This window comes from Lutzomyia longipalpis, chromosome 1, assembly GCF_024334085.1.
Source record: "Lutzomyia longipalpis isolate SR_M1_2022 chromosome 1, ASM2433408v1".
In the NCBI taxonomy this organism is placed as follows: Eukaryota; Metazoa; Arthropoda; class Insecta; order Diptera; family Psychodidae; genus Lutzomyia; species Lutzomyia longipalpis.
The window spans coordinates 18,429,020-18,443,306 of record NC_074707.1 but is presented as its reverse complement, the minus strand read 5'-3'; the positions used below and the strand labels follow the sequence as shown (position 1 = coordinate 18,443,306).

General features: G+C 37.2%; 1 protein-coding gene and 1 long non-coding RNA gene across 5 annotated transcripts in view; one reads left to right on the top strand and one right to left on the bottom strand.

The window, feature by feature from the left end:
- LOC129795335 (uncharacterized) overlaps nucleotides 1-14,287 on the bottom strand; it is an 85,469-nt gene that overhangs the window by 46,071 nt on the left and 25,111 nt on the right. For all 4 annotated transcript variants that reach the window (XM_055836526.1, XM_055836515.1, XM_055836536.1 and 1 more), the window contains one exon: nucleotides 13,871-14,082. In XM_055836526.1, the coding sequence (XP_055692501.1) occupies nucleotides 13,871-14,082 (212 nt within the window). The remainder of the gene's footprint in view (nucleotides 1-13,870; nucleotides 14,083-14,287) is intronic.
- Nucleotides 9,082-11,444, top strand: LOC129795341 (uncharacterized). Its single transcript, XR_008751119.1, has 2 exons — nucleotides 9,082-10,106; nucleotides 10,198-11,444. It is a non-coding gene; the product is annotated as an uncharacterized LOC129795341 (long non-coding RNA).

The window sequence follows — 14,287 nt, the reverse complement described above, 5'->3', positions numbered from 1 at the left end:
TGTACGGTATAGTGGCTGTTACCATCTTGAAAAGTTTTATCCATCCCACTCTATATGCCATCTGTATACTTTTCCCTCAAACATCGGAAGAACGATGCTGTGGGATTTTCTATTTTGAAAATATTTTCATTAAGTTGATATTACAGGGTATAATGGGGCAAGGCTGATGGGAAAATATAGCTTATGAAAAGCAGAAATCAAGAGATAGACTTGTACAGAGTTAATTCCCATGAGAGGATTCTTTTCCTCTTAAGATTTTGCTAAAAGCGACATAGGTAAAGATTTTGTTTAGAAATTTAAATAAAAAGATTTTTTTAGAAATAAATTAAGAACGAAAATTTAAAACAAAATTTTCCTTCACATAAAATTGAAAGTAATATTTAGACTAGAGAAACAAATTTTGACTGCAATTTGCCAAACTTTGAGATTGCACCATTCTCTCCTATCTTTTTTTAGACGTCACAAACTTTGTTCGTCTCATTGATCAAAAAGTTGTAAACAGTTAAAATCAAACATATAGGTATCTATCCTATATTTAATGCTAGCCTTTTTATGGTAAAGTATATATTGAATCATCCACTCACTTAACTGCTAAACCCATAAATATCCATTTGACCACCACATGAACTTTGTGATCTTCCTTTTGGGTTCTTTACTTTTAGCTCATTTTCAATGGCCCATGAATGGTGGAAGCATGTAGATGAAAAAGTTAACCGAAACCCTTGCCACAATTTTAACAAAAACACTGTGTATATATACTAAACTAGCGGGGCGTCTACGGAACAGATACTCTTACTCTTTCAAACAAATTGTAAAACTTTTATTGGGTTGACTTTTTCATCGTCCTCAACTTTTCTGCAAAGCTTTCAATCCCTCACGGGGATGCATCCCCATTCATGTGTATAGAGCAAAAACCACAGAAGCGAGAAAGGAGCAAAAAAGAAGTTTTTTTTTCTGGGGGACGGTTTACGAAGAAGGTAAAATTTAACCTAAAGAGATTCCACATTTAGCTTTTCAGCACACACCTCAGTTAAATGCCACGTAATTTCAAACCATATACTGGCATGTATGCACGTTTGCAGGTGAACCAACCTATGGCCAGATTGCAAGCTGCTTTCACTATAGCAACACATACCCGAGTGACACTTTGGTACACCAATCCAAATGCCCACCATCCAAACATTCCTCGAGCCCCATTGAGCATTCACGGAAATGCAACACATGAGAGAGATTTCGGATTTGTGACAATTTTTTTTTCAGAGATTCCCTTTGTGGTGATTTTTTCTGTAATAGCGTGCCACCATTGGGCTTTTTTTTAATAAATATATACATATATTTTCATTAACAAAGGAAGTAAATACATGTACTATTTATGCGTACAATTGAGCTATATATTATGCAACAAATGAAACCGCACTCACAATAAAGTTGGAAAATATTAATCCACAATGAGCTTTTATGTTGAATCCAAAGCTATAATCCTACTCTTGAATGATGTGTATATATGTAGTTGGAGTTTTATATGTATCGTCAATGACATGCAATGTAAAATAATTTAGTACAGAAACTTTTTCATGAATAAACCGAGGATAAGTTGAGTTTACACTGAGAATTTAAACAACCATATCTCCGGTTTTGTAATGAGTTGTGCACTATCTATTTGGATTTCAACCTTAAAAAAAATTTTTTTTTATTAAAAGGATTTTCGGTCTCACACTCGGCAAATTAATTTTTATTTCCGGCCAACGTTTCGGACTATTTAAGTCCTTCCTCAGGGCAAGTAATAGATAAAATTAACCACGTCAAGAAATAACAAAAAATCACTACCTCGACAACACAACTCTCCTTATCTTCTCTCATTGGTGGCCAATCTGTACTGCAAATCATTAAAAAATTGAAATCTATTGGGTTTCATATTTAAAATAATTATTGGATAAGTTAATATTTGATAGAGTTTTTATCAAAAAGTTTTGGCCAAAAAATTTTACTTTCTGGCAATTTGTGTTCTTATTTACTCTTTTTTTTTTTTTGCTAAAATCTCCTTTTAAAATTTTAAAGGTAATGTTATGTATACAATGCAAGTCATTCACCTTTTCAAACAATTTCCAATTTACCTGGAGGGAACATTACACCCGTGAATGCAGGTAATTTTCAAACGATTACTTTGAATAATATAATTTAAATATATTTGATATTTATTCAGGGAGCGTGCCTAAATTCTGATATCACGCGCCACGAGGCAGAGCGGATGAAGACTTTGGCTATTGGTAATGAGAGTAAAAGCCATGGCAATGGTGTGATTTAACCGCCACCGCATCTACGAAGAGGAAGGAAGAGAAATTCAATTTCCGATACACTCACCAACGTGCTTACAGTGAGGTGGGTGAGAAATTCATCAGTACTGGCTTCATGACATCATCATCGGTGGCTTCAGGAGAAAACCCAAAAACGATGATCTTCTCATGAGAGACGACAGAAGCTGCCTAAAATGGTTATGTCATGATTTATTATTCCCTCCCTCACACCCCCTGCTAAAAAAACCTTCATAACACACCACGTCTATTGAGCATCTTCACTTGGAATTTTTGCTCGATTTATTGTCTTGAAGTATCGCAAACGAGATTGTGTGCACTGTTGATCTGACGAGTGGGGGTGCGGAATTTTCGGTGGGGGTTGTTGTGGAAGATGGAGGAGATATGATGAATTTATTGAAGTTTATGTACAAGTGATGCTACGTTGTACTATGATGGGAATGCTACCGGGAATGAGGATTCAGTTAGATGTCAATTATTTTTGTAATTACTGTGTTAATTATATTCTTTTGCCCTTCTTGCCAGAGAGACTTTAATTAATGTCTCTTGGAAATTAGCATGGTAACATGATGGAAATCAAAAGCTATGCTCATACTTTCATGCCGTATAGAAGCAGGGCAATCTTGCTTGCAAAGTCACTTTCACACTTCCCACCCACAGGAGCCTCCCTTAGTCGCAGCACGACAGATCCCTTCGGTTCTTCGGTGTCAAGGAGTCGCACAGTGGAGCCAAGAAGGGCGCATGGGAAGATAAGAAGTCATACGCTGTGTATGCAATAAGTTAGTCGATTTGGAAAGCACTTTGTCATTCTCGATAATGTACAATTTTTTGCTTTAGCGCTTTTATGAAAATTACTTTTTAATTTATCGCTGCAGTGCGACGTTAAATGGTGGCAACCACCGTGGATAATTTCTACATTGCTTTTCATACTCGCACCACCATCATCATTAGACTTTTCTCGCACATCCTCCCCCCTTTTTTCCAGCCACCCCCAAAGCAACTCTAGGGTAAATTTTTTTAAAGGATGGCCCGGAACAGGCGGGGGAAATGGTGAAAATACGAGTCAGGAAAATAGTATTAAAGGAAATTTATTTAGAGGGCACATAGGGAAATTCAATTATTTTTTATGAATCTAAATTTCCAGATTCTTTTCTTCAGCACATTTTTTTTCTGTGCCACCCCCACCCTAGGGTGCTTCCACCATGCTCCACCACCGAGACACCCTCTGTGATTTCTACTCATCCCCATTGCTATATATCCCCGTCTACATCGTTCTCTCTTCTTTAATACCATGGCACTTTCAAGGATCAGAGCCAGAGTGTGAGAAAAAAAAACACTGATGCTGGGGTAGAGGGCATCTTTCATCTCCCATAAAATATTATACAACTTTGTGCTTTTTAATGTCATACACTGTATGGAAAAAGGAATTATGCAGTAGCGAAGATCAAACGATTATGTATGGTTAATATTCTAATTAAAATTTTATGCTTCTCCCTTTCGACACGCCATTGAGCTTTTTCAGGATAGAGTGTTTCGTGATGGAATTAAAATTCAATGCTAATCAAGGCTCTCTCCCCCACATGGAGCTTTTTAAACCCATAAACTCCAAAATAATACTCATATTGAGAGGTTGGAATTAAATTAAATATATAATCTCTTCGTTCCATGGCTTTATCTCCGCGATGGAAAATTTATTATTTTCATTTTACTTAAACTTCCAGGCTGTTCACACCACTTAAAATAAAACTGTTCAAAAATTTAATGTTTGTTTAAAAAGTTTTAAAATATTCTAACTTTATATTTATTAGAGAAAATAACTACATTTTTTCAATTTCAAAATATTTTACGCTTTTTCATCCCTTAATATGAAATTATTTATGCACAGGGGAAAAATATCTTTATAACCCTATTGGCTTGAACAAAAATTAAACTTTTCATTTTAAATCCCCCTTTTAAATCAAAAGCATAGGAGCTTATATGTATGTGATAATATATACGGGTAGTATACCTACATGTATTTACATTTTTCTCAGCACGTACACCCCTGCTCTATACCCCTTCACCAGATAATATCTTTTATAATATATTCGTTATTACTGTGGGAATCTCCTCGCTAACTCCCTCGCTATGGGGGTCGTAATAAATTTGTATTTAAATGTAATAAAGTGATAAAAAATCATCGCTACGAGATGGGGGTGCACAAATGCAAAGAGGCACGGGTGAGTTTCCCATTAGTGCGGGAAAAAAGGAAAAAAAAATCCATTTTTAAGCCATATATTGGTGACAATGTTGACAGATTTTGATAAATTACATCTTCCACCACTGAATTCCTTATGCCTTTGTATTGTGCAAGAGCACGGCGTGGCAAGGAAGAAAAAAAAAGGAGTATTCACTCAGAGATATACGAAATTTTTGCGTTGGAATGGGTGCAATCGCCCACCAAAGAAAAAAAAACCGTCAACCAAATGCGATGTTGTTCATGAAAAGTGCTTCGTGATGAATGTGATTTATATGTCTATCATCAAATATGTCATGAGTCAAGAAAAGTGATAAAAAGAATCCACAGCATTTTTAGCGTATCTCATTCAATTTCCTACTAAAATGTTTTTGCTATATATGTATGTATGCCCTCGCGGTATCTGTCCAATGAATTTTTTCCACCACTAATTCATGGGAAATTGAGAAGTGGGGGACATCCGTTTTCCCCATCATCAATATCAATTGAATAGATTAAAGTCTAGCGACTCATTTTATATATGAATGTATGTATATACATATACATATATATGTGGTGTTTGGGATCCAATTGACGCTTACATATTCGATCGATATGGCTTGGAAAAAAGCTAATGTTGTGAGATTGGAAATAAATTGAAAATATGACTTAAATAAACCCATGAATGAATAGAAACAATATACATATATAACGAGATAATGTTATACTTAAAGAAGAACTTATACCAACTCCCATCTGATGCTACAAGCGTGCCTCTCAGAACACCTTACCTATACCTATCACATGAGAATTGGAGCTTCCGGGGTATTGATTGTGAAAGAATTGGTATGAGGCTATATCTTCCGTTTGTTACATCAAGGTACTTTAAGAAGTTTATTCCGCATTGTTTACCTTTTATTTTTTACCTAAAAAGCACAAAATGTTTAAGGAAAATCTAGGAAAATCAAAGGATAATTTTCTGTCTTAAAAAGCTTGAATAAGAAAAGATGATGGCAACACGTGCAACTATTTTACTATATAGTATATACATACATATTTTGAGAGCTTTTCTTAGCTTCTCCAAATGTGGTTACTGTAGAAACATAACTCCAAAGCACCTTGGTAGTGCAACCAGAAATATCTCATGCTTCCAAGCTTTGGGAGTGCGGGGTGAGCCATAAAAACAAATTGCACATTTCGCAGGTTGAGCTTTCCAATAATCAATTACTGCTGAAGGGAAAATGGCAGATGAGAAAAGTGGAAGCTGATGACGATGTGTTTACCGTTCCGAGGGATAAACTTTCCCTCAACCCCCCAGACCGTCACCTCGTGATCCATCTCTCCCAGCACAACATGCACCCGCTTCGGTCCTCACCACCCACACACTCACTCAGGAAGATACGAAAAAAAATCACCGAAGAAACTCAACGAATGTGTTTACTGTTTACAGATTCATTTTATACGGGGGGTGGGGGGTGCTTAGTACCACTATAGTCATACATACAAAAAAAAATTCTAGGGCCAAGGAAGGATCCGCAGGATAAGAGGAGAAAAGCTCTCAATGTTATGGAAGGGAAAAAAGCATAGTAGCAACATGAATGGCAATCAGAGAGCATTTGATGGATGTACAAGAATTGATCGACTATTCGACTAATTCCCCGGGATTATTGTGCTATAGAAATTTCTTTTGGAGAACGATATTGGCGCCAAACACCCCAAAGAAAAATATCCTCATTGAAAATACATTTAATTGCGTCTCACTCGACTTGCTTCACTCTCCACCATCACTCTTGCGCGATTCTATTTACTGAATACGAAAGAACAAGATTGGGGTATTTCGTATAAAACTTTTGATAGAGATAAAATATAGCCAACCTTATACAACATACATATTTTATTTGCATAAAAGAGAAAATGTACTGGTAAGCTGACCAAGCTTACGGGAGCTGTGTTTCTTTCAGTGTACCAATTTTGTGAGAGCAAACTAGAATGCGAATTAATTTAATCAACTCAAGCGCAAATGAAAGGTTTCGTGAAGCCCTACAAATGTCTAGAACTTTGCAATTTCGAGAAATGACCGCAAGAGGTGCTAAAGTCAAAAACAAAGTTTTCGAAAATTTCGAACTCGAATTTTTCGAAAATGGCGACATAATTTTTTTTCATTTTTCGATATGTTATAGCTGACTTCAAGACCTTTCAAACAAAAAAAAATTTATGAAAATCTATGGATCCGTTCTCGAGATATGGCCTTCCAAACATTTCTTAGGGTATGACTTTTCAACTTTTCCCGACTTTGCGCGTATTTAAATTAATTCGCGTTCTAGTTTGCTCTCACAATATTGGTACACTGAAAGAAACACAGCTCCCGTAAGCTTGGTCAGCTTACCAGTACATTTTGGAATGTGGGGACCCTAATTCGTGCTCATACCAAGTTTGAGCCCGATCTGACGACTTTCGATTTTGCTCGGTACACAAAAGCTGTGTCTGAAAGAAACACAGCTAAAATGAATTCATTTAATAGTTTGTTGGGTGAAAAAAATTACTCGTATTTGGATTTTAAGGAAAAAATAGTTGTTTGGAATTTCAAATTGATTTTTTTGTAATCAAAAAAGTTTAAAAATTTGCGTATGAAAGTTTAACTTAATAATAATTAAAATTTCAAACAAGTATATTTATTGAAAACTGGGTTAAATGAGTTTTTTTTAAATCCGATTCGTTTTTCTTGAATCTAAACTTCGAATGCGAGCACTAAAAATGAACTGTTTAGTTTAGTCGTTTTGTTGAACTTTTTACAATAATATCCCTTCTCGACTGCAATAAGTTTACAGACAAAAGAAAAATCAAAGAGAAAAATCCTTCAAACTTTTCCTCTGCTTTTCGTATATAACATTTTATTTAATAATGAAGTATTGTGGCAAATGGTGTTGTGGCAAAAGTGGGTAAAAGTGTCTAAGGGAATGAAGAGAAAATTCTCCAGACCGCAATCGAATGAGAAACTTTGGGACACCAAGAGAAATAAACAAACAATTATTTCTTAGGAAACTTCCCTACCAAATTTCCACTACTCCCCCATATCACAAATTTGCTATGTTCCTCCTATACATAATCTAATATAGCGAACTTTATGTAGTACGTATTGTTGAGACGTTACAAAGATGAGTTAAAGAAAAGCATTCCTTTTGTTGTATTATGTGCACTCTGAATGTTTGTGCGATCTTGGTTATGCTATTATTTAACACAAAATTGAAGGTTTGAGAAGAAAATCAAGGAATCAACATAAAGTGGTTCTGGGACTAAATTTAGTAATGACCCAACATAAACCGGAGGTGATATTAATTTTCCGCTTTAATAGCTATCAGTGAAATTCAGGTTAGGGTGGTCCACGATGGTCCTTAGTGGGGCATTGAAATGTGTAATTAATACGCGGAGAAGAGATTAATGGAATCCCTTATATACGATTAAGCACAGCATCCGGAAAGGTTTCAAATCGATTTTTCACCCCTTTTTCCACCACCTCCGCACTACACTCTTTGCCGCTTGAGTAATGACGACAGAAGCACACGAAAAGCTCCGTGAAAAGTTGGAGGAGACTTTTGGCCATTTATCCGCCACTTTCCCGCCCCCGCACACACACACCTACCCCTATGATCAAAGTGAGTGAGAAGAAATAAATATAGTGTGGGATATGACATAGAATTCAATCAAATGGAAAATTTAGTCCATCTGGCTATACTGGCCACTATATGTATATGATTCCCAAGGATTCTCTTGTGCAGTCACTTGGATTTTGTTGTCCAATCAAATGAATAAAATTCACTCACTCAAGATAATAAATTCTCACACCATGGGTGCCAAAATGCCATAAAATCTTTCTCTTGCTCCCTCTCTCTATCTCGCTCCCTTGTGTTCAACAACTATTTTGGGGGTTAGTCCCTGTGGGTGCCACCATTTTACAATTGAGTGCAGAAATGCCATGGGGGATAAATGCTGTGAGTTTTCCTCAAGCACCCAGAAGCAACTAAAGTGTTTCTTTCACTAATTAAAAGCACTGCAAGTTTTCAATTGTTACCACTCCATGAGACGTTGCGTAAGGGTAGTTATGTATGTATGTTCTTAGAAGGTATATATTTGCAGTTAATTCCCTGATCCACCCAGTCGCCTCTAAGGCAACAAAATTCATGCACAATGTGTTGGGAATCGCAATACAACCACCAGGAAATTCTTCTATGGTCGTTATGGAAGGGAAAATGGATCAGAGTGCATTCCTCCATACAACAGCTACCGAAGAGACTTGTCTTCAATTTAACTTTGCAAATAGTCATGATTTTCCCTCAACTACAAAGTTTCTCCATGCGGGAATGGATTCCCCTCCCCTCCCCTTTTGAGTCTCTTCCTTCCTACCAAAAGTCACTTGTATATGAATTTCTAATTTTAGACACCATGTGAAATATCATTGCGACATTTTCTATGTATATATACATATTTCATTTTCACACCTCTATGCTCTTTAGTCAATTAAAATTTATTGAATGTTCCATTGTGTAGAACAATGCTATGTGCCCCGGTAGAGAAACCCTTCTACCGTATTATATGTTGAGCTATGGCACTATGTGTGTCTAGGGTTGGACTGCTCTGGGTGAAAGAGTGAGATGAGTCGTTAGCTCTATGCCGCTCATCAGGCACTCATAGGTATCAGTAGCCCACTGTTGCTCGTCCGATTCAGTTCGGGACCCGTTAGCTCAGAATTAAGGGTAGTTATTAGCCCATGTAGGATTATCGTCCTACATATCAGAAGTGGGATAGGGTCCGCGTGTGCCACTGCGTGTGGAAAACCGTGAAAATCACGGCGCGAGTGAAAAATAAGGTGGAAATTGCGGAGAGGACAACGCAGAAGAGCAGCGAGAGCAACATGGCCGCCACCGTGTGGAGAAAAATGCGGCGTAGAAGCAGCGAAAATGCGGCTAGATGGGACTGCGAGATCATCGAGAAGCGCCCCAGCAACTGTGTGGTGGAGCACCCGGCGATGGAAGTAGCGCAAGTACCCCTAAGTGCCCCCAAGGAAAGACAAATAAAACGATAAAATTGAAAAAGAATCTGTTTCTTGGAATTATGAAGTCATGATGAAATTCTGAGAAATTTTTGGCAATTCCAGAAATTTCTATGTGTTGACCCCTTTTGTGTATGCTCTGTGTGAATGGTGGCCACCCGCACAAAATAATTATCTTGTCTTGTCTTGCAATAACATGTCGTAACAGGAATTCCTTTTCAGGCAATACATGATAAATTTTGAATATAATTTATGCGAAGTTCCATAGAAAAAAGAATGCGAATGTCTAGAAATGTTTCATACGTAAGTGAAATTAGCCGAGTTTAATGAAACATGAAATCGATGAGATTTATGAAACACGAAATGTTTTTGCTGGAATTTGACCACATCGTGACATTTCGGTCGTGCCGATTGAATGTTCGGGTATTGTGTCATATTTTTGTTATTATTTGCGTCGTTTGAGTTTTCAAGGTATTTTGTGAAGAAATTCAAGGAAATTTCCAATTAAATATCGCAAAGAAATAGCAGCAGAGTAAGTAGGAAGATAGAAAAGAGGGACAGGAAGGATTTTCAAAGATAAAAAGTGAAAGATGCTATGTGTAATTAAATTCTTTTAACTGCAGGAAACACAAAGTCGAGAAGGCAAAACTCTACGGTTGCCATGCCCATGGGAACAAAGAAGCTAAGCGCAATAATCCAGCGATTTGATTCAGATTGACCGACTGCATTGACACAGAAGATTGGCTTGTAGAAGTTGAAAAGTGCGCGTTTGATGTATCACGGGGAAGAATGAATCTATGTGATTCAGGAGACCCGCTGCAAAATGGTTTCATGGAGCCAAAGCGAGGTTGGATAAGTGGGCAAAATTACGCAATGAATTGTTGCAATTCTTTCCTACCGTTGTGTATTTGAGGACATCATTGTTGACACAAACTTTTGAATCTCTCCCGCAACTTCGCCGTGTGCTAATTGATGTGGAACAAAACATTGAAAACGTAGACGATTCCAAGCAGGACAGGCGCTATTCCAAGCACAACTCTGAGCAGAATTCAGGGCGCTACCATCCGTACCGCCATGGCAAGAAGAATGACAATGTGAAGCACACAAGGAAGCCAAAATGGAGAATGGGTAGAAAGGCACCAAAGAGCGGCGAAGCTCTGAGAACTTTGCTACAGATGCAAAAGCCCGGACCGTGAAAATTATGAGAAGATGATTAAATTAAATTTCTTGGAGATACGAAACAAAGTAGATAAAATCAATAAGAGAATCTTAGGCCTACTGAGTGTAAATCAATAAAAGAAATTAAAGAAATGTATTATTATTTATCCAAGATTTAATTAGTTGTTTGAAATAACTTAACATTTACAGGAGAAGTGAAATTCAGATCTCAAGGTAAGCCTACTAAGTAAAATGGAGAATAATTTCTTTGTCATTTTAGATTATTGTCATACAACGAGGATGCAACAAAGAAATGTTAAGGATTTAAAATATCGAAAATTATATGTCCCGCTCAGACACAAGCTAGAAGTAATGAAGGAAGAGAATCTCAAGCGTACGACAAGAATTGAGGACTGTATAGATATTAAGAAAGGCTATATGCCAAAGTCAAGCAATGGCTGTGTGCCGCTTGAAAGCTGAGTGCGCTAAACTAATGACTGGATAGATGTTAAGGAAGACAATCTCAAGCGCACGACAGGAATTGGGGACTGGATAGATATTGAGGAAGGCTATGTGCCAAAGTTAAGCAATGGCTATGTGCCGCTTAAAAGCTGAGTGCGCTAAATCAAGGATTTCAAATGTCAAGTATGTGCTCCGCTCTGACACAGGCTAGATGCAATGAAGGAAAACAACCCGAAGCGTATAATAGGAATTAAGAATTGGATAGAAGGAAGATAAATCAGTGACCAAGACGAGAGCCGAAGCAAGAAGACTTCGTCTTCACTAGCTGAGCCCCAGGCTTAGTTGCTTCACAGAGTTTATAGTACTAAGTATACTCCATCATGGAAAAAAAACAATAGATTAAAGAAACAAGATGACAACGATGAAATATAGCGGAAAGAATCAGAACACTGGATTGACCATTCACTTCATCAATGAGGACATTGATCATATCAGGAAGGCCGAGATGTAGAACAATGCTATGTGCCCCGGTAGAGAAACCCTTCTACCGTATTATATGTTGAGCTATGGCACTATGTGTGTCTAGGGTTGGACTGCTCTGGGTGAAAGAGTGAGATGAGTCGTTAGCTCTATGCCGCTCATCAGGCACTCATAGGTATCAGTAGCCCACTGTTGCTCGTCCGATTCAGTTCGGGACCCGTTAGCTCAGAATTAAGGGTAGTTATTAGCCCATGTAGGATTATCGTCCTACAATTGTTATAAAATTTCAATGCATTTCACATCTTTTTACACCTCACAGAAGTAAAATTATCCCACACTTCTCAATTCATCTCTTCTTATCAGTTGAGATTGTGGAAATTTAAATTAAAAAGAAAGAAAAATCAGAGGTTGGTAATTAATTTAGTATTTTTCATTTTGGAAAATTGTTCTACTTCATGGAATTTTAAGCAGTCAAAGTCAAAAAGTTCGTCAAGGACAATGAGAAAGCTTCAACTTTATATGCTTTTATCACCACCTTGTACATATTATTTTGTATTTTTCATTTTATCAGCAACAGCTGCTACTTTCAACACTTTAGTGATGCTTCTAATGTGCCTCATATACCGTCTACATATACCGATGTTCTCATCCCCCCATATGCACACTTATTGGTACTAATCCACCCCTTCTAGAGTCATCCGCCCACCTAAGAGAAATTCTTCCTTCTGGCAATCTCTCTGTTTATTCGAGTCACACGCTTCCTCCATCACCCACCACTTTGCTGGTGCGAGTGGAAAAGATGCTAAAAGGGATGACGGAATGCTCCGCAAAGGGAATCCTTACAGCACATTCAGCCTGTCTTACTGAAACAACATCGTTTGCTGCCTCACATGGGTGAGAAAATGCTATATATGTATATAAAATAAAATAAGGAAATATGGTTTCACCACGTCACAAGTTGGTTGATTGTAATTGAGGGAAGAATTGGGCCTCAATTGAAATGCTCACAGGAGAGAAACGTGTGACTTTTCTCTGAGTGGGGCTGTCGGCAGAAATAAAGCTTCTTTCATCCCCCAAAATATCCCTCCACAACATCCACCCGAGTGTGGCATATAAAAATTTTCCAGCCAAGAAAACGAAAAATAATCTGAGACATTCATCAATATGGGGTCACTGTATATGGCTTGAGAATATGGTTACAGTCTCCCACCTATCTTCATTCAGTACACATTTCATAAAATATTGTGGATTGAAAAGATTTGTTATATGTGTTAAAGTACATTCCCATAATTCCTTCATGTTGTTCTTTTCTCATTCCACCTGGACAGAATCTCTAGGAAAATCCCCCCCCCCCTCGTCCCCACACCCGATACATTCCAGTGAGATTCTGCAAAAAAATACACCATATTGGAGAGATTTCACAATTTGTTGGCACTATAATAATACAGAACTAAGGGCTTTTCCTCTTCAATGGTGAAATAAATTCTCGTAGATTACATTGCAACACATATTTTTGTATTATATGCCTCCTTTAAGATGAAAAAAGCTCTCTATTGACATGAGAGGAAAATAGTGCAGCATGCTTTCTTGCAATTCTTTGCACATATTTATTACATTCTGCTCAATCATCGTGTACTGAGCCAAGAAAATATATTTTTTCACTCTGTCTTATAGACAAGAAGAAAACTCTTATTTGAGGTTATTGCACCCACATAAAAGTTTTAATGCATTAAAAATTGATTTTTTAGGAAAAAATTATTTTGCTGTAATATTTTGGGCCAGGATCAGTAAATATCCGGCTGGTGTCGCGATATAAACTACTAAATCTATTCAGGTGGAATAAAGGAAAATGCAAAAGTGTTAAATGAAAGTTTTCATCATATTTTATGAGCAGTTGAACGCATTTCTCATCTCTTTTCAAAGGAAAACTTTTTGTCATGAGAAGTACAATATGGTACTTCTTTCCACGAAGCTTCGTGAACAAATAATGGTATCGATGTCGTTGAGAGATTGTACAAAGGGAAATGAGATACTTTGAATGTAGGTACAAAGTGGTAAATTGCTATAATAAGCGGAGTGTGGTTGTAAAAATCTCATCACTCATGTGTGAGAAAGGATTTTTTCTTTCAGTTTCTTTAAAAAAAATTATGTTTATCATTTTAGGATAAAAAAAAATGTAAGAATAAAGGAACTTACGTCAACTTTAATTCCAGTGTAGGGAAAAATCTTTGCCGGAGGATTATCAAAGGGTGAGTATCTGTAGAATTCCAGATTGCCACGGTACCATTTGACCGAGTACAGGGGGGCACCTTTCATTTCGTAGCGGCAATGCAATTGAGCACTCTGACCCCGGCGAACCCACGCTGGTTCGATTGAAAGTGTTAAATTCCTCAGTCCTTTGGCGGCGTCTGCAAATGCAAGAGAAAAGAATGCCATTAGTGACGAAGAAAAAAGAATATATATCAGCATCCGGTAAAAGCTCTGGGACAGAGAGTTCTTGAATTATTTCTCAAATAAAAAAAGTGAATGGGGTTGAGATATGTATATATAGAAAGCCCATACAGTGTGGGAAAAAAGCACTATGTATTTTGTTGAAAAATCCATTGCATAAAT